The 18,249-nt window shown below is 37.8% G+C and overlaps 1 protein-coding gene and 1 pseudogene across 3 annotated transcripts; both read left to right on the forward strand.

The window, feature by feature from the left end:
- The first annotated feature begins 329 nt into the window (after positions 1–329).
- LOC311432460 (carboxymethylenebutenolidase homolog) lies at positions 330–6,493 on the forward strand (annotated as a pseudogene). The gene is made up of 6 exons: positions 330–423; positions 517–739; positions 1,567–1,668; positions 3,134–3,276; positions 4,034–4,124; positions 6,325–6,493. The product of its transcript is annotated as a carboxymethylenebutenolidase homolog (transcript).
- Positions 6,494–8,899: 2,406 nt separating this feature from the next.
- Positions 8,900–15,238, forward strand: LOC311431297 (carboxymethylenebutenolidase homolog). Of its 2 annotated transcripts, none has more exons than XM_084508651.1 (6): positions 8,900–9,175; positions 11,493–11,720; positions 12,495–12,602; positions 13,731–13,873; positions 14,562–14,653; positions 14,981–15,238. In XM_084508651.1, exons 2-6 carry the CDS (start codon positions 11,506–11,508, stop codon positions 15,158–15,160), a joined length of 738 nt encoding a protein of 245 aa, XP_084364777.1. In that variant the 5' UTR covers positions 8,900–9,175; positions 11,493–11,505; the 3' UTR covers positions 15,161–15,238. The 2 variants fall into 2 exon arrangements, with proteins under 2 accessions (XP_084364777.1, XP_084364778.1); XM_084508652.1 differs by lacking the exon at positions 8,900–9,175 and adding an exon at positions 10,118–10,436.
- The last annotated feature ends 3,011 nt before the right edge of the window (positions 15,239–18,249 follow it).

The following is an 18,249-nucleotide window of genomic DNA, read 5'->3' on the forward strand; positions in this document are numbered from 1 at the left end:
CAACAGCAGCTTTGGATTCCCCATAAAGGAATAGAAAGGGGACACTCACAGTGAAAACTACAAGGGAAAAGTAGTCAGAAGAGCGGCTTGCTGGCAGTGGAGTCTCACAGGAGTAACAGCAAAAGACAACCAGGTGCCAGACCATGAGGAGGAGGTGGGAGACCACAAGAGAGGCATGGTTTGTTGGGAGTTCACATGGAAATGTAGCTAGCACAAGTTGGATTGCTCCAAGCAGAAAGCTAGGAATGATGGATTGATGTGGATTGACATGAGCCCTTCTTCTGAGCTTATTGCACACTATGGTTATGCTGACTGACTGGAATTCATGAATGGCAACCAAAGAGGGCCAGCGCCAGGAGCTGCTTTACAAGCTGCCTAGAGCTTTACTTCTAACCTTGTGGTACAAAGTTCATTTTACTAGGGGTATGTGGGGACTGCATGAAGATTAAGACCTATAAGCATAGTTACTGATGCAAATAAATGACATTACTGTTTGTCCTGCTTGCTTTCCTGCAGATTTACAGATGGCTAATGAATCGAGGCTTTTCCCATGTGATATTAGAGACAGATTTGACTATGAGTGTTGTGGGCAAGAAATACAAGTTGAGCACATCAAGGCATATGTCTGCAAACCACTTGCCAGCACAGTCAAAGCTGTGATTGTGATTCAAAACAAATTTGGATGGCAACTCCCAAACATGAGATACATGGCTGATATGGTCGCAGCTAATGGACACAGGTAAGAAATGTTTTCTGCAAGAAATCCCACTCTTTGTTTTCTACCATTAGAAGATAAAGGAGACAAAGGCATTTAATAAATGAAAGATAACTGTTTCCCAGGGATCCCATTGCTGCCCTGTGGGCTGTGCTGGGGAGAGCACACAGCAACATCTAAGGGTGACCTAAAGACGGCATCCTCAAGAGTCCCTGTTTGTTTCTTTCTAGTGAATGCATCACCTCTTCTGCTGGTCATGCAGCACATCTCAGGTCATCCTGAGCCAGGGTTTAGCTACTCTTGTGATGCAGGAGCTCTTTTCAGTACTGAGCAGGATCTTACTCTATGTCTCTTTTTTCAGTCACCAAATGATGTCTGCAGTAAAGCAGTCAGTCCATCCTTTTTTTTTTTTTTTCTTTTTTTTTTTTTTTTTCCCTAGCTCATAAGCAAGCCCCATCATGTGCTCTGTAGTAAATAACTATTTCTTGTAGCTGCCTTTGTTTATTTTGAATGCTTTAATGGTGGATTTATGTTAAGTGGTATAATGCTGTATGCAAAATCTAAAATTGTAATCAGGACCCTCTTTGATCATTTCTCATTGAAACATTGAAAAAAGCATATATATATACTTAGAAATGTTTTGTAAAGTATATAGGCATTTCTGTAGAGTAGTTAACAATGGTATTTAAAAACATGACTTTCTTGAGGAAAAGAAATAAAAACAATATTTTGCTTGGGTAGAAGCTTTTTGTTGTATGAAGGGCCACAACAAGACAACCCTTAGACAAAAAGTCTAAGGGTCGATGAATTTATTTAATTTTGATTTTGTTTATGTGTGTCTGCGTGCACAGAGCCATCTGCCCAGACTTTTTTTGCAGGAAAAGAAGCGTGGAAGCCTTCTGATCCAGGCTTGATGGTTGGCTGAAAACTCAAGATCCCAGAAAAATAAACAAGTAAGGTGTCAGGGAACCGCATATCACATTGACTAAAATCTTTAAACCTTTAAACTCAAGGAGGGATAGTATGGATAGTACCCCACAGCCATTTGGCTGTTCTTATGACAGACAACTCTCATGTCACTTCCATGAGGAAACTGGGACCACCGTGAAACAGAAGCTAGTGCTTAACACCTGCAGCAGTCCTCAAGGAACACCACTTAAACAGTGATCTGTGATCTACCCTGGTTTCCAGTTAGCCTGGAATTAACCTGGTGTATGATTTTAACTTGTTAATATTAGGGTGTAAAGTGTGCTGCCCCTGAAGAGATCATGTCTGTTACTTGCACATGTGCAACGCTGCTCAAGCATTTATCATCGAAGACCTTCTGTCTCTAGCAAAGGTGCTCTGCTGCCTTAATAACAGAAGGCAACTGCTGGCAAGACAGTACTGTGAAGGGGCCAGACTAATTAGAAATCAAACTAATTAACTTACTGGGAGAGCAAATCTCTTTCTTGGTCTGTGGGGAGTAGCTACATTGAAGGTTGCTGGGCTTAGGTATTTGGTGAGAAGGTTATGGGAGGCATAATTGAATCACATCCAGATAGCTCCTGTCTCAGAGGGGTCAGTTGTTGTGGAAACTTCTTAGTTTGGAATCTGTCCTCTCTCTGCTGGAATGGGAAGGAAGGGTTGGGCTCTGCCTGGCATTTCTTACAGGCAATTTACATGTTTTAAATGTCAGCTATGGTGAAGAAAAATTTTTGGCACTTCATTTGTATATGTATATGTGGTGGTGGTGGGACAACAGATTAGGTAGTATTTGTGAGGCTGAAAATATAGTCTTGAGGTGATATAAAACAATTAACTGTTACCTCTCTCCCTCTGATACTTTACTGCCTCTGCATGGTGACAGGGGCCTTCGGGGTACTTCAGGGGTAAATGGATGCTTCCAGAATACAGCATCTGGGCCAGATGTATTTCAACTGACACTATAAATCCTCAAAACATCTTCCATGTTTGTCATGTTGACTTTCCTGCAGCAAGCATCTCCGAGCTGAACTTACAGTTATTGTCAACATATTGACTGTCTAATGAATAGTGTTCTCTGGAGAGGTTGTTATTACTTTTTGTGCCTACATTTACAAAACAAAAAATCATCCAACTTTTCAGAGAGTTTTAAGCATTTTTACCTCTAAGGTAGGTGTTTAAAAAAATCAGCTGTTTTCCATCCGTGTAGCTTTCCTTTGATGTATGTTATCCATGTTGTGTTTTTATTTAATTCCATTAGTTTTTTTATCTCTTTGATGATTTCAGATTAGCAAGCCATAATATTTGCCTGAAATAATAGTTTATTTAATGTGTATGAAAAAGATATAATAGCAACACGGTAGAGGGACACATGCATATTTATATTTACTTTTCAAATTTTACAATGTTGATTTTACGATGGGTGCTTAATTTGCATTTGTTTATATGTTCCAGAGAAGCTGATGCTGTCCTGAAATACCTAAATGACCAGTGTGGTGTTAAGAAATTAAGGGTCATCGTTTTTTGCTGGGGTGGTGTTGCTGCACATCACATGATGCTGACATATCCCAAATTAAGGGCTGGTGTACCTCTCTATTCAAGGATGTAATACAAGCAGGTACACATGAGTATGTGTACTGTATAGCTGAGGTACTTGATCTAGCATTGTTTCTTCAAATTAGATTTTCAGTTGATGACATATTTTGAGCAAAGTAGGAAGGATATTATGCAAGGAAGATGGTGGTGAGGACATTTGTTTCTAGTTTCATAATGAATCGTAGGATCTGCGTCTTTGCTTCAGGTTTAGACAGACATACATGTCCTTGGGTCACCTTCCCAATTCAGTTCCCTTTTCCTGTTTACTACTGCTTTGCAACGGCATGCTGCAGGGCTAGGACTTTACTCACATACAGGAAGTGTTGTTTTTGATTTAGCTACTCCGTGTAGTTAGACAGTGGTTATTTTAGCGTCAGTTGTCCTTTTATGCTCTGCTCAAGAAGCTGGGGTAGCTAAACTGTTCTTAGAATGTAGATTTGGGGCTACTTATTAAAACATTGACTTCCCCCATCAGTTCAGAGTAACTCAACGTTGTATGCACAGAAAACATCTTTCAAGTCCTATGAATTCAGATATTTAATCTGTAGCTCAAGAAACTAACTAAAATAAAGTTTTAATCTAGAAGGGTGTTCTTCTAGAAGCCATGCTTACAGTAGCTTGTTAAAAAGCTCCTGACATAATGACATTTACGGGTACATGTTGCATAAGACAGGAAAACTTTTCACTGCATAAACAGAGTGCTGAATCTGAATTTCAACTTAAAAGTCAATTGACATTTTTTTTTTTAATGTTTTCTAGGTCTAATCAAGGATTCTGATGATGTGTCCTATCTGATGAACCCTACATTTTTAATTTTTGCTGAAAAGATGACTTCATACCCCTTCATGAAGTACGCGAATAACATCTGTCTTCTTTCATTTCTGTGTTTAATTTTTCCTCCTGAATTACAAGCCAGAACTCATCCTTATTAAAAAAAATAAGCAGAAAAATGGAGGCAGACTTAGAAGGAATTGCATAACTTAGAAAAAGAATTAAAACTATATATATATATATATATATATATTTTTTTTTTTCCTGAAATCTCTTTCTTTTTTGAAAGTATTTCCAGTAACCCAGGTGAAAAAGTTTTATAAAAATCCTCTTGCAGTTTTGGACTATTCAGGGAGCAATCCTTTGCTGTATGCTTTTTTTTTTTTTTTTTTTTTTCTTTTTTCCTATTGATTCTGGGTAATCTAGACATGATAATTTTATCAGACTTCACAGTGAAGAAAAATGTAAAAGAAAAACTTTTACATAAAAGTGTAAAGTTAGTGGATTAAATAAAGTCAAGGATATGATGAGGAACAGTGATTTAGAAGACTGTTTCTTCTTTTTATCTGCATTTGATAATTTTTTTTAAGTTAGTATAAAGCAAATGGAACAAGGTAAGCCCATGAGCAATTACCTTCGGTATAAAAGGTACACTTAAACTGCACAGAAAAACACCTGTATTGAGAATTACTATTTTTTATTTCACTTACAACATAAGCTCTTCTCCCTTGTGTGCAAATATATGTGCCTAAATGCAATTTTTGATAAAATGATCAATTTTTCTTGCTGCACACTCTACTCTAGCCAATATGCTAGGGAGATCATACTTATGAAATTGAAAAAATGTTCAATATTAATTAATTTTCTAGTACTGCAATGAAGGAGATTTTTTAATGCGATTCTTTGTCTCATACAGCTTTCACAAATTCTGTTCACTTTACAAATTTTCTTAGTCAAATTTGTGTGCTAAATAGAAAGATGAACTTTAAAATGATAAAATACCCACACCCTAGAAGTAACATTAAGAAATATAACACAAAGGATAGAATTAGGTCAGCTGAGGAAACATTCAGTCTGGGATTTACGAGCACTTGGTCATTCCACTCCCCAACATTACTGGCAACTACTTGCTGTGAAGCCTTAATGAGTGTCTGCACTGTGATAGTTAATAAGCCTTACGTGTGGATGTCTCCATGTATCCTGTGAAGTGAGGCCATCATGCAGGATGATGTGCTTGTTCCCATGCGTACATGTTCATAAAAGGATATCTCACATTACCTACACAAGTCCAAGTTCATAACTGGAGATCTGGTCTACAGGAATTTCCACTTGGATTTTTCACACTTGCACACATAGTCTGATGTAGAGAAGAAAGATTTGTTAGGTAAACTGTCATGCTCATGATTGATTAGCCATAAAATAAAACACATTTAAATAAGTCTTAGTGAGATGAAAGAACACATGGTTTTCAAAGTGCTAACTGAAGTCATCAGTGACACAGAAATGGGTAGGAATAAAGAAGATGGAGGCAGACTTTTTTCATTGGTATTCAGTGAAAGGAGAAGAGGCAATGGGGACAAAGTGAAACAGGAAATTCCACTTAAACATAAGAAAAAAAATAATACTCTGAGGGTGCTTTAATATTTGAATCTGAGAGAGGTTGTGAAGTTTTCATTCTTGGAGGTATTAAAAACCCAGCTGGACAAGGCCCTGAGCTGTAGCTGACAGTAAGGGTTAGACTACATATTCCCCAAAGGTCCCTGAAAATTTGGTGTTTATATAACATTTGGAAGTGACACTAAAGTGACATGAGTTCCTAAAACTTGAAAAAAGAGATATCTTGCCCTCATTTATGTCATTCTAAACAATACATACAAATGTTTTTCAAGCTTTCCAGGCACATACACTCATAAACCACATATGATAAGCCAAATTGCATCCATTGGTGTCTGATTGAGGCTTGTTATTGAGTTTTAGTTTATTTAGTATTTTCATATGTTGTGTATGTAGGAAGTACTTTTATTGTATCCATATCTTTGTAAGTTGTTGTACCTACCTTTATATTCTAACAGATTTTCTAGACCCTTATTGCAATGGTGTTTTTTCTTTATATAATTTTACTTTTTTTTTTTTTTTTTTTTTTTTTTTTCCATAGGGAGCTTGATTATTAGTGTCTAGCCTGCATGATAAATCAGGGAGTTGAATGATGAATAAACTAAGGACTGGCAGCATGGAATATATCTATATTAATGTAACTGTGACTCTGCTCTATATTACAGGTCACCCTACTGGAGTAGAAGCTAAAGCAAAATTGTGAAGTTGATTATCAGGTTAAAATTTATCCTGGACAAACTCATGGTTTTGTACATCACAGAAGAGGAGATGGATAAGCCTTATATTGAGGAAGGAAGAAAAGATATGATCAACTGGCTGGATAAATATATTTAATAGAAAAGCAATCAATTAATTTATAACATAATCATGTAACATATTGTGGAGATTTTTGATAGCACATTTTAGAAAATTAGGAGGGAGAGCTTGTTGAAATTAAAGAAAAAAGGAAACAATATTTTATTTTTTTTGGTCAGTAGATTCTAACTCATAATTCCATGCTATATTCTTTTGAGGTGGTTTCAGATGTCACTTAACAGTGTCGTGTCTTAATATGCTGTGAAATGGTTTACAATTCTTTGGGTTTTAGTGTAATACTTGAAATAAGTTGTACTAGTAGTAGAATAATGTTTATATGTTGTGGCCACTGTTCACCTAAGTACCACTTAAATCACAGGCCCAAAATTTAGGGACACAAATGGATTGTCTGGTGGAACTCCTTCTGAGACACTAGGTTTCTTTGACTGGTACCCTGGTGGCAGGTATTTATTTAACAAGTGACTTTATTGTGCATGTCTTTTTTCAAAATTTGGAGTCTGAGGTTATTCAAATGGGGTACTGCTTTCTCACATTACCTTTGGTCCTGTGATACTGTATAGACAGTTTCCCGACAGTTTCAGAAATCAAAAGTATAATACAAATGGCAAACGGCATTATTTTGTGGATTACAAACCATGGTTACTGCTTAAAGAAGAAATATTAAATGTTTTTGCGCAATGTATCTTGTTACGTAATTTTTCCATTGATGATACAGCAAAAATCTCTATGTTGCATCATCTCAAGATTGCATCTACCTCAACACCCAGCCTTCATTGGTGGCCATCAGTGGCTGCTTAGGGAATTTTCCTCTTACTCCACATCCTGGCAAGCAGCGGTTTTGGGTCTTTCTGTGCTGGATGTGCCTGTTGGGGCAATGTGTTGAATAGCCACTGATGGACCTACCTTCTGTGAATTTGCCAGGAGAACTCTAATTCTGGCCTGTGGCTGCTGCTGAAGTGTTGCTTTTGATAAGATACTGTCTATACCTAATGTATTAATCTACCTGTTGCCTAGGTGATACAGCTCTTGTAACAATTTTTTTTTTTTTTTCCCAGGAGAAGATTGTTAGAGGTCTGGAAGTCTGGTGTGTCTTAATTACCTCAGTGTAAAACCTAGGTAATCCTAAATTCAGTCGAGCTCCCTTAGCATTACAAGGTAAGCTGTTGTGTAAGAGGATGATCAGGTCATATATTTAGAGAACGGCTGTCATTCATAAATGTTTAAATGGCATGTGTACTGTAAAACTAATACTGTGACTAAGCAAAAGGAAAAAAAAAACAACTGAGATGCTGCATTTGTTAGAAGTTGAAAGGGTAAATACAAGTTACTACAAGTGTGGTCAAGTCTTCACGATAAAACTGTAACTCACTGTGTAAGATCTAGCATTGTGAGTTTATAGTACAAAGTACAATCAACTGCGCATACGGAAAGTGTGAATGTTTTGAATTAAATTTTGACTTCTAATTAAAAGTTATAAGGGGAAAATCTGAATGGATTGTCAGGGAACACAGAATCAACAAGAGATTAAATTAAAACCCGTTTAATTTATAAAGTTTAATGTTAATATTAAGGTCATGGAAAATAGTCTTATATAAAGGAAAGTTTCCACAGGCACAGTACAGTCACTCAAGGAAGTGAGCATGGGGCGAAGCAATCCCAGTGAAGAGAAGTTTCTGGAAGAATTGCTGCAATTGTAATTGGAATTGTAAGCAAGTCATAGTGATAAAATTATTTAGAATATGGGCAAACAGTTTATATGTGAGGACTAAATTGCAAAACGCGTCACTTTGTCAACATGGGACAAAAGTGCATTTAGTGCTATTTTTCAGATGTACCTGTGAAGAAACAGTGAACTTTCACTGCTATTTTTACATAAAGCTCTTTAAAGAATAAAACCGATTATGCAACAAAAAGAAGATCAGAAAGCCAAATGGGAGGGATACAAGGATCAGGCAGTCACTTTAATTCAAAAGGGAAAAAATATATAACATGTTCTGATAGGATAAAAATATATCAGCATTTAAAATAATTATTATAATTATATGTAGAGCAATCTACACAACTGCTGCCTTTTCAGATTTTATTTGTTCTCATGCTGAAAGAGAAAATATTTTTCCTGTGCTATGCTCTGTCTTGTATAGGGCTTTGAAACAATGTCTCTATGTCACTACCTCGCCGTGCTGATGACTTCAGATTTCTCTATTACCAATGGATAAATAGTCTAAAGAAATAAAAACACGAGCATAATGTTTGAAAGTGATACTACCCCAACCTTCAAAAACAAAGGAACACCCTTAAAAAAAAAAAAAAAAAAAAAAAAGATTAAATGAATTGCTCAGCTAAGTAAACATGTTTCGTAAGAGTTAAGAAGAACTACCAATATCAATACCATTTTGTATAAGCTACAGGGAACGTTTTGTATCCCCATACAGCATGACTTGTCACAGTAGCACACCCTGCTTATACTCAGAAGAAAATTAAAGGCTTAAAAAAAAAGTGAAATTCTAGCTTTGTGACTCTGTGATATGCACAGATAAAGTCAGTAAATTACGCAACTCTTATTTGAAGAAACTTGATCCTTGCACTCACCCCTTCCATTTTATGAGTTAGCACTTTCTTCGTGATCCCATTCAGTGCTCGCTGTCCTTGCTACACTCTTGTGGCTTGGCTCTGCTGTCTCACACATTGGCTGTGCTACAGGTATGTGTGTTTATTTGTTTGCTTGTTTTTGGTTTTGGTTTTAACTTTCACAGCTTTTCCTCGTGAGAAACATAAAGCAAGTGCCTGCTGAGTCTGAACTCGGTGCGTCTGGAGGACTTGCACATTATCTACATGCATTTTTGAAGAGTCCATGGTCATTTAAATGGTACCAGAGTGCTACTTTCTTCCCAAATTATTCCAGGTGGCAGTTTGGAAATCTGTTGGTTTCCTTCTCAAGATGGGGAAGACATCTCAGGAGGAGACTCAGGAGAACCTCTTGAAAGTGAAAGAGCCACAGAGCATATCTTTATATTTTTCTAGTTGTAGATTCAGGTTGCTGAAAGCTAAAGTTATTGTTTGGCCTTCAAATGCTCAAGCGCTTGCAGGTGGAGATGATAGAACAGAGAGAGTGCAGTGATGGATGTGGGCTTACAGCTCCTCCTAGAACACTATTTATTGTATATAAGGGAGGGAAAGATAAATTTTTAAGGAATAGTTCAGTAGAATCTCAGAAATTGGAAATAGTACTTGTTTCTTTAATATTCAATTGATCTTGTTATATTTTCTGATTTTAGTTAACTTTTTTTTTTTTTTTTTTTTTTTTTTTTTTTTTTTTTAAGGAAAAGCAGTTATCTACTCTTTTTGATTATGCATTTAAACTAAATTTGGGCTTAAATTCTGTTGATTAATTCATTTTTCCTAGTAGACTTATTTTAAATTATGAGTCCTTTATATGAGACTACAGCATATGAAAAACACATAGGTGAGTGTGGCTTATTAAAAAAAAAAAAGCAACTTGGAGGATTTGTATATATGTGTGCCTACAGTTAATACAGCTTTCAAATAAGATACGGCTTGTCTTGAAATTTTCATCTGTGAAAACCTAGCTTTGCTAACTCTTCTTGGGATATTCTGAAATGTAAATTATGTAAATACAGGACATCTTTGTTCCTGGAAATCTGTGCAAATCTCCCGTCAGTAAGGTTGATTGTTGGTTGGTTTTCCTGCAGCTGTCCCTTTAGGGCTGCAGCTATTTAAGTCATGCCAGTTCAGGGACTGTTTGGTACCTGCTCTTCCTGTTTCTCTCTGTGAGCACATTTGGTGCAGTCAATACTGAACATCCTTGCTTCTGTACTAAGCAAAGTTTTCTTAGACAGTGCTCACAGACCTTTGCACTTTGTCTGGAGGAAGTTTAGGCGAAGCTTTACCTAAATTCTCTCCACATTCTTGAATAACTTGGAGGTTCCCTGTGCATATTCAGGTAAGTTATTTAAGTCTTTTTGCAGTAATATGAAGTCAGACCACCCAGTTGGTTAATCTAAGGTCAGTGGTATAAAATCATTAACCTGAGAGTGTAAGGATCTACACCAACCTGTGTTAGCCTCTGTTGGTGGTTTTTGACCTTTGTGAATAACTTGTTTATTTTCACCTAAGCAATAGTTTGTAATAATTTAACCATACTGTTACCTTGTTCGTAAAATGTTTGGCTTAACTCGCGGATTTTTCCTTACATTCATTTCCCTTGTTTTTCTATCTTGGAGATTGAATGTATTCCTTCTCTCTCTCTCTCTCTTTTTTTTTTTTTTTTTAATATTAAAAATTTTATATTCCAACTTCCACTGATCAGTACATTTTTCTGACGCATTTTTTAAACATCCTCTTTCAAAATCTGCTATATCTGAGGCTAATGCTGGTTTAGAAAAGGGATTTCTTGACTCTGAATATGTTTGCTAAAGGAAGTTTAAACGTCCAGGAAAATACCACAATTAATCAAGGTGTAATTATGTCTTTCTACACAAGTGTTGTTGTTGTTGTTGTTGTTTATTTATTTATTATTATTAGTGTATGTATATATATATATATATTTTTTTTTTTTCCCAAAATGCAAGGTCCTGTATTAAGCCTTTACTGTCTATAACAAAGAACGCATTCCTGGCAGGGACACATGCATGATGTAGATTAAAAGAGCTAGCTTCATCACTATGTAATTAATTTATGACAGTTGCCTGGCTGGTTGTTCTTTACTTTTCCTGTATTATTGTAGGGCACACAAGCCCTAGTTATGTGCCAGGTCCCTGCAGAAGAGTTTATAAGATAAGCAATTTTATAAGATAATAGTTTATAAGACAACCAACAAGATTGTTACTTATAAAAAAATCCCGATATGCTGATTGACTGATGTTGCATTTTTGATCTATCAATGATTGGTAAGTGTAGTGATTCAAAAATTCAACAGTCTATGACACCTCTGTGTTTTGGTCTGTTTCAGCGTGGTGTGCTGTGATATTCACACCTGAATGTTTTCTGTTCTTCCCAGGGTGATATCACACATGGCTAACGAATTGAGGCCCTGCCCATGTGACATTGGAGACAAGTTTGACTACGGCGGCCGTGGGCAGGAAGTACAAATTGAGCACATCAGGGCTTATGTTTCCAAACCCTCTGCCAGCACAGACAAAGCTGTGATCGTGATTCATGATATATTTGGATGGCAACTCCCAAACACGAGATACATGGCTGATATGCTAACAGCCAATGGATACATGTAAGAAATCCTACTCTTTTGCAAATGCCTTCCATTTTTTTTTTTTAATTTATTTTATTTTTGAAACCATACAAACATGGACAATTTCGTAGGCTTCATTTCCAGGCTTCTGTAAAGAATTTCCTGTTAAAGCATCATTGTTGAGCAATCCCACCATAACGAGGTAATAGACAAATAAAGAAGGAAAGGAGGAAATGGAAAAAGTCTTATTTTGCATCTTTAGTTGGGGTACTGGAATGGCTCTGTGAACATGAAACAGCTGCATCCTCCTCCCTTACATAGCACGTTCGCAAGTTCACTGCTATGGCAAAAATTCCAGGCAAGCTGAAAGTAATTCTGTGAAAGTGAACTGTACCAGCTTGTGCCAGAGAAAGAAATAAGGTCTCAGATACGTGAAAAGAGTATTGTATATCCACTTCCCTGTATTACTGGGTTAGCATTCCTTCTTGCCCAAATGTATCGACTGTGTAAATTGTAGATTTTCTTTTATTTCTAATTTAGTAGGAAACCACTAAGGTTTTTCAATTGCAGTTAAAGAGAGAAAAAAAAGACAGATTAATTAATGAATTTTAAAAAGAAAACAAATATCTGGAAGTTATGCTAACTGTATTTATCAGACAGAAAAATAATGAGGGTTGCATGTAAAATGCTTTGATGGAGATTACATTCTATGTGTACTCAACAAAATGAATTTTTTGTAATACACACAGACTTCCCTTCGATCCTTTCTCAGTGTTATTTCATGGGCATAAAATGTTTTTATTTTTCTTGCAGAGCCATCTGCCCGGATTTTTTTGTGGGACAAGAAGGGTGGAAACCTTCGAATGACTGGGCTTCTTTCGATGATTGGCTGAAAACTCGACAGGCCAGCAAAATAGACAAGTACAACTGTTGTTCATGGTCCAGCTTGTGGACGTGCTTCTTTAGTAGGAATTTTTGCATCAGTAAAGATGCAGGATTAGGTCCTAAATTATTAATGGATCAAATACAGATGGATGTCCAGAAACAAAAATTCTGTGCAGTTCAAGTGTTAAGCTTGAAGGCTGTGTGAGGAATGCTTTTTGGAGAAAAGCAGATCTTTGAACAAGAATAGAAGTGACCACTATTTACTCGTGCAGAGAGTAAAAGGGGGATCAATGACTCAAAAGAAAAGAATCAACAAAGGCTAGGGGATACAGCAAGCTTCTTCCATTTTGTTTTGATTCAATTCCTATGGGCAGGCACATCTTCTATGAGTTTCTGTTAAGGTGCAAACACAGTCACCGAATGGGATTTAACTGGGGAACATTTGTCCTGCTCCCCATCAGATCCCAGCAACTTTAAATAATACTGTTTTGCTATTTTTCTAGCTGCTATTTTTCTAGCTGTATTTTTAACCATTTTTATCTGACCTGGCTTAATTACATAATACTGCTGTTGATTTTTAATCAACAATTTGAAACTTGCTGTCACAATTCCATGAAGTATTTGTGTCCCCTGGTAATACTTTACCTCTAGTCACATTTGTGATAATAGGATGTTCTTGACTGGATGTGTCTCTTTTAAACATTTTTTTTTTTTTCCCTAATGTAAGCCTATAGGACATATTGCCACTGGTGAATTTTGTTGCTGTTTATAAAATCACTTTAGGTTCTAACTACAGCGATGTGGGAAGAGTGACTTCACATGCTTTCTCCTGTCTTCTGACCTGTGGTTTGTCCTATAATTTACATGTAGAAATGAGTAATTGTAAGCAAGTGTTGTGGGTTGACCCCAGCCAGCAGCCAAGCACACACACAGCCACTCTCTGACTCCCTGCAAGCAGGACAAGGAGAGAACAGGAGGAATAAAAGGGAGAAAACTTGTGGATTGAGATAGAGACAATTTAATAAGTGAAGGAAAGAGAAAAAACAGAAATGATGCAAAAGTTCTCTACCTTCCACAAGCAGACCAATGCCCAATCAGCCTCTGAGTCGCAGCCACTGTGGAACCAGGCTCCAGCTTTAACTCACTTTTATTTATATTTTTTAGAGAAGTTGATGTTGTCCTGAAGTATCTAAAGGAGCAGTGTGGCGTGAAGGATATTGGTGCCATTGGGTTCTGCTGGGGTGGAGCAGCAGTACAACATCTGATGCTGAAAAATCCTCATTTAAAGACGGGGGTGTCCCTCTATGGTAAGTGTCAAAGGTTTGTTATGTTGTGAGAGAACATGACCAGAGCAGGAGCTATCCTAGAGGAACATTACTGTAACGAAACTTAACGTGACATCTTATGGGGGAAGGTGATATGATTTCAGAAAATCTTTACACAATTTGTCTTTATGCACCCACATTCTTGCACAGAAACAATCCTAAACATCAGGGTTTGAGTGGCACAGCCAGGATGGCTTCTGTGCACCATAGAGTACAAGGGACACCAAGGGCCTCACCATGTCTCAGATTCCTCTTGACTGGTGACAACGAAATAGTTTTTGTACAAATCTTTCATAACTGTTAGGATCCAGCAGCTATTGTGAGGTGGGTCTTTGCCTAAGGATCTCACCTACCTCCATTTCCATAAGTCTTCAGGCAGGATGCTGCCCACTGTCTGGTTTTCAATATTTGGAAAATCTTTTTGAAATATGTGTCTGTACTCTATTCTGCTGTTAGGCTCACAGGAAAAGACATGGCAATAGTGATATTCTGCAATGTTTTGCTATCCTTCTGTCAGAGTGCAGGGACCTTCACTAAGTCAGCTGTGTTGGGGTCTGCACAGGCAGCAGGCCACCAGGTCATGGCATTCATTGTGATTGTTTATCTTTAATAGTGGTTTAACCGCTTTAACTAACACGAATCATTTCATATGTCTTTGCTTTTTCCATAGGAGTGATCAGGTTCTTTGACGAGAGATCCACTTTGCTTCACCCCACCTTCTTCATTTTTGCTGAAAATGATCATATCATCCCACTAGAGCAAGTGAGTTTCCCATCAAAGATATTTATCTTTGTATGCTTTCCATCCTTGTTTTGTAATCTGGTATATTTACTTAGGAGAAAACAGAAAATGAATTTTCTTCCTCTTTACTGTAGTTCTATGTAAATTTGTGTTGTTTATCCCCAAAGTTTTACAGTGACACTAAAAAATGTTTTCTGTTTCTGTTGCAAAATACAGTTGTTTTATACGTGGGAGTTGCTAGGAGGAAAGAGGCAAGAGGGGAAAAAAAAAAAAAAAGGTTGATTTGAGGTCTGTAAATACATAACATGCTAATTCAGTATGCAGCCAAGATGATATGTTCTGTTACAGGTCACCGAGCTGGAGCAGAAGCTGAAACAAAACTGTAAAGTTGATTATAAAGTTAAAATTTACCCTGGACAGACTCATGGTTTTGTACACCGTAAAAGAGAAGATATCAATCCTCAGGATAAACCTTATATTGAGGAAGGAAGAAAGGATATGATCAACTGGCTGAATAAATACATGTAGAAGACATAAAATGTCCATAAAGTAAATTATATTTTAAGGAAATAATAAAATAATAAAGATTATATTGATTAAAATGTACTTAAACCCAAAATATTTTGTAAAACCCTTTTGCAATAACACTACTTACATACACTTATTTTCCAAGGAGATGCATAAAAATTTTCAATCACAGAAAGCCTTAATTGTAAAAAAGATCTTTAAATTTGCACTCCCAGGCCCTGTAACTGGGCTGGGTTCATGTTGCTCCCCTGTGATGTAAGGGCAGAGGGAAGGGCTGGACAGACATTTCTGTGCTTCCTGACAGTCCTGACATGGTCCTGGACTCAGCACGTATAGAACCACTGAATGGTTTGGGTTGGAAGGGACCTTAAAGGTCACCCAGTTCCACCTGCTGCCATGGGCAGGGACGCCTCCCACCAGACCAGGTTGCTCCAAGCCCCATCCAGCCTGGCATTGAGAACCTCCAGGGATGGGGCATCCACAGCTTCTCTGGGCAGCCTGTGCCAGTGCCTCACCACCCTTTGAGTGAAGAATTTCCTCCTTATATCTAATATAAACCTACCCTCTTTTAGTTTAAAGCCATTCCCCCTGGTCCTGTCACTACACTCCCTGGCACAGAGTCCTTCCCCAGCTTTTCTGTAGGGCTCCTTTAGTTACTGGGAGGCCACTGTGAGGTCTCCCTGGGGCCTTCTCTTCTCCAGGCTGAACAACCCTAACTCCCTCAGCCTACCTTCATAGTAGAGGTGCTCTAGCCCCTTCATCATCTTTGTGGCCCTGCTCTGGACTCACTCTAATACATGTATATCCATGTCCTTTCTCCTGTCCACGTACAGGAGAAACTGGTGCACGGGAGAGACATGCAGACACCTTTGCTCACTGGCGCATCCATGTCCCATGTGTGTGTCTATGTAGCTCCGCTGCAACGCGAGGGTTGCAATGTGTAAACCTTCCCAGAAGGCAGCAACTTGGGTATGTGGCTCAGAAAGCCACATGTGAAGTGTGAATTTAGTTCCTAGATGTGGATTCCTACCCAATTTGCCAGGGTTACTATGAGAACAGACAGAGGTGATGAAATGAAACACCCTACAACTATTGCCTCACATGGATTTTACATAAAAGGATCTTGATGTCTTTCCTTAATGCTCACCACTTTGCTTCATGGGAGACAACCAGTAATATCTTGGCCGGCAAGCCTTTCCAGATTGGACAGATTGGAGTTATGTTTCTTGTTATTTATTTATTTATTTATTTAAATGTGAACAGACAGATGTCTCCGGGAACTGAGCTAAGCTTTTCTAAATTTTTTCTGAGACAAGGGAATAGTGAAGCTGTGAATAGTATTGTGAGTAGTATTTTGTCAAAATTAATCATCCTTGGAGAATTCAGAGTGGCTTGCTATAGGGCAGGTGTTGCATTTCATCATTTATTCATATTTGCCATCACTGGGACCATAGAAATATGGGACCTGACATGGAAAATTCAGAATTTTGCCAGTGTTAACATTTTCTTTACTAAAAATCACACACACATTAACAAAACTGGCACCTGAGAATGTTATTTGTGTCTAGAAAGCACTGACATATAGGTTACAGAAATCCTTCTGCCAGCAAGGTACGTTTACAGGTCTATCCAATTCAAACAGTCTGTGCCTTTCCAATTTAATCATCTTTGGGAGGGATTCCCTGTTGGCACTGTGTATTATGTGAAAGATGAAATGTTAATCTGCTGTAATTTTTTTTCAAAACACCTCATATGCATTTCTACCTTCTGAGACTGCAGCATGTGACAAGAAATTTGAATAGCCATGCTGCCAGCTCGTGCTTCCCTTGGGAGAGGGCAACCCAGGAACCTCAGAAGGTTTTTGCTTTCTGTAAATAATATGGTAGGCAAAGCTGTTTGTTAACAGCCTTGAATAACCAATATAACAGGAAAACTTGCCAAACTCTTCCTTGAGGGGAACCTGTAGTTATTGTTTTTTAACTTTGCAGGAAGAGAGAACCTAGAAGAATCCTACTCACACCTTTTCCAGGGTGAGTAGGATTTTGGCCACTGAGAAAGTGTTAAACTAAGGAAGGAAACTGTATAGGCTAAAGTGAAAGAAATCTTCTGGTGGAAAACCACAGGGATTGGGAAAAGATAGGAAAACAGAACATAGTGGATGGACACCAGCATTGTGAAGAGCAAGAACACTTATCATGCACACTGCTGATCATCTCCTGATCTCCAGAAGGTTGAAGTCGTTTACGTTAAAGAAAATATTAAAACACAACTTGAATCTGATTCACTGGATCTTCTGCCTTCTTGGAAGTTGAATTATGTGTCCTTGTTTCTGCTCTCTGACACAAATATTTTGATAGCATCTGATCTTTATAATCAATTTTATGTTACCCAGACTTTACTACTAGTTCTTCATTTGCTTCTGCTTTTACATACTGAGCGGTAACTCTTTTATGGATTTTTGGTATAATCTTTATAGCAACAATTTCTAATCAGCTTGATGACTCTTCCTTCAACCCTTTTATATTTTCTGTATTCCTCTCTATTAAGCTAGCCTTTACTGTTTCTTTTTACTGTGGTACCTAAAACGGATAGTCAATATTTTATCTTAACAACTATTCTCAGCTTCTTTGGCTTCCAGGTTCTAAACAGCGGTGGGCTTTCAGTGTGCAGGTTGAATTCAGATAGGACAAAGAAATGCACTCCCCCAACACATGCACACACACAGCAGTGCCAAAACTCCCATAAAATAATGTGTGCTTACTTAGTATAAAAAAAGTACATAGAATCATAGAATATCCTGAGTTGGAAGGGACCCTTAAGGATCATCAAGTCCAACTCTTGACACCGCACAGGTCTACCCAAAAGTTCAGACCATGAACTGTTCAGACATCTTCTGGCCTTCTGGCTCTCCTTCCCCAGGCTGTATCTGCATTACTCAGCAGCAACATCTAGCTCTAGGGTACTCTGCTGCTGGGTCTCTAAGGGTTTTTTTTTTGGCTTTGCTTTCTTCAGAGTAGGCCCTAAGGAAGAAGCTCAGTGATTGCTGTGCTGGATTAGAGGGGTTTCAGCGCTGTGAGGAGCAACCAGAA

The sequence above is a fragment of the Aythya ferina genome, assembly GCF_964211825.1.
Source record: "Aythya ferina genome assembly, chromosome: 2".
In the NCBI taxonomy this organism is placed as follows: Eukaryota; Metazoa; Chordata; class Aves; order Anseriformes; family Anatidae; genus Aythya; species Aythya ferina.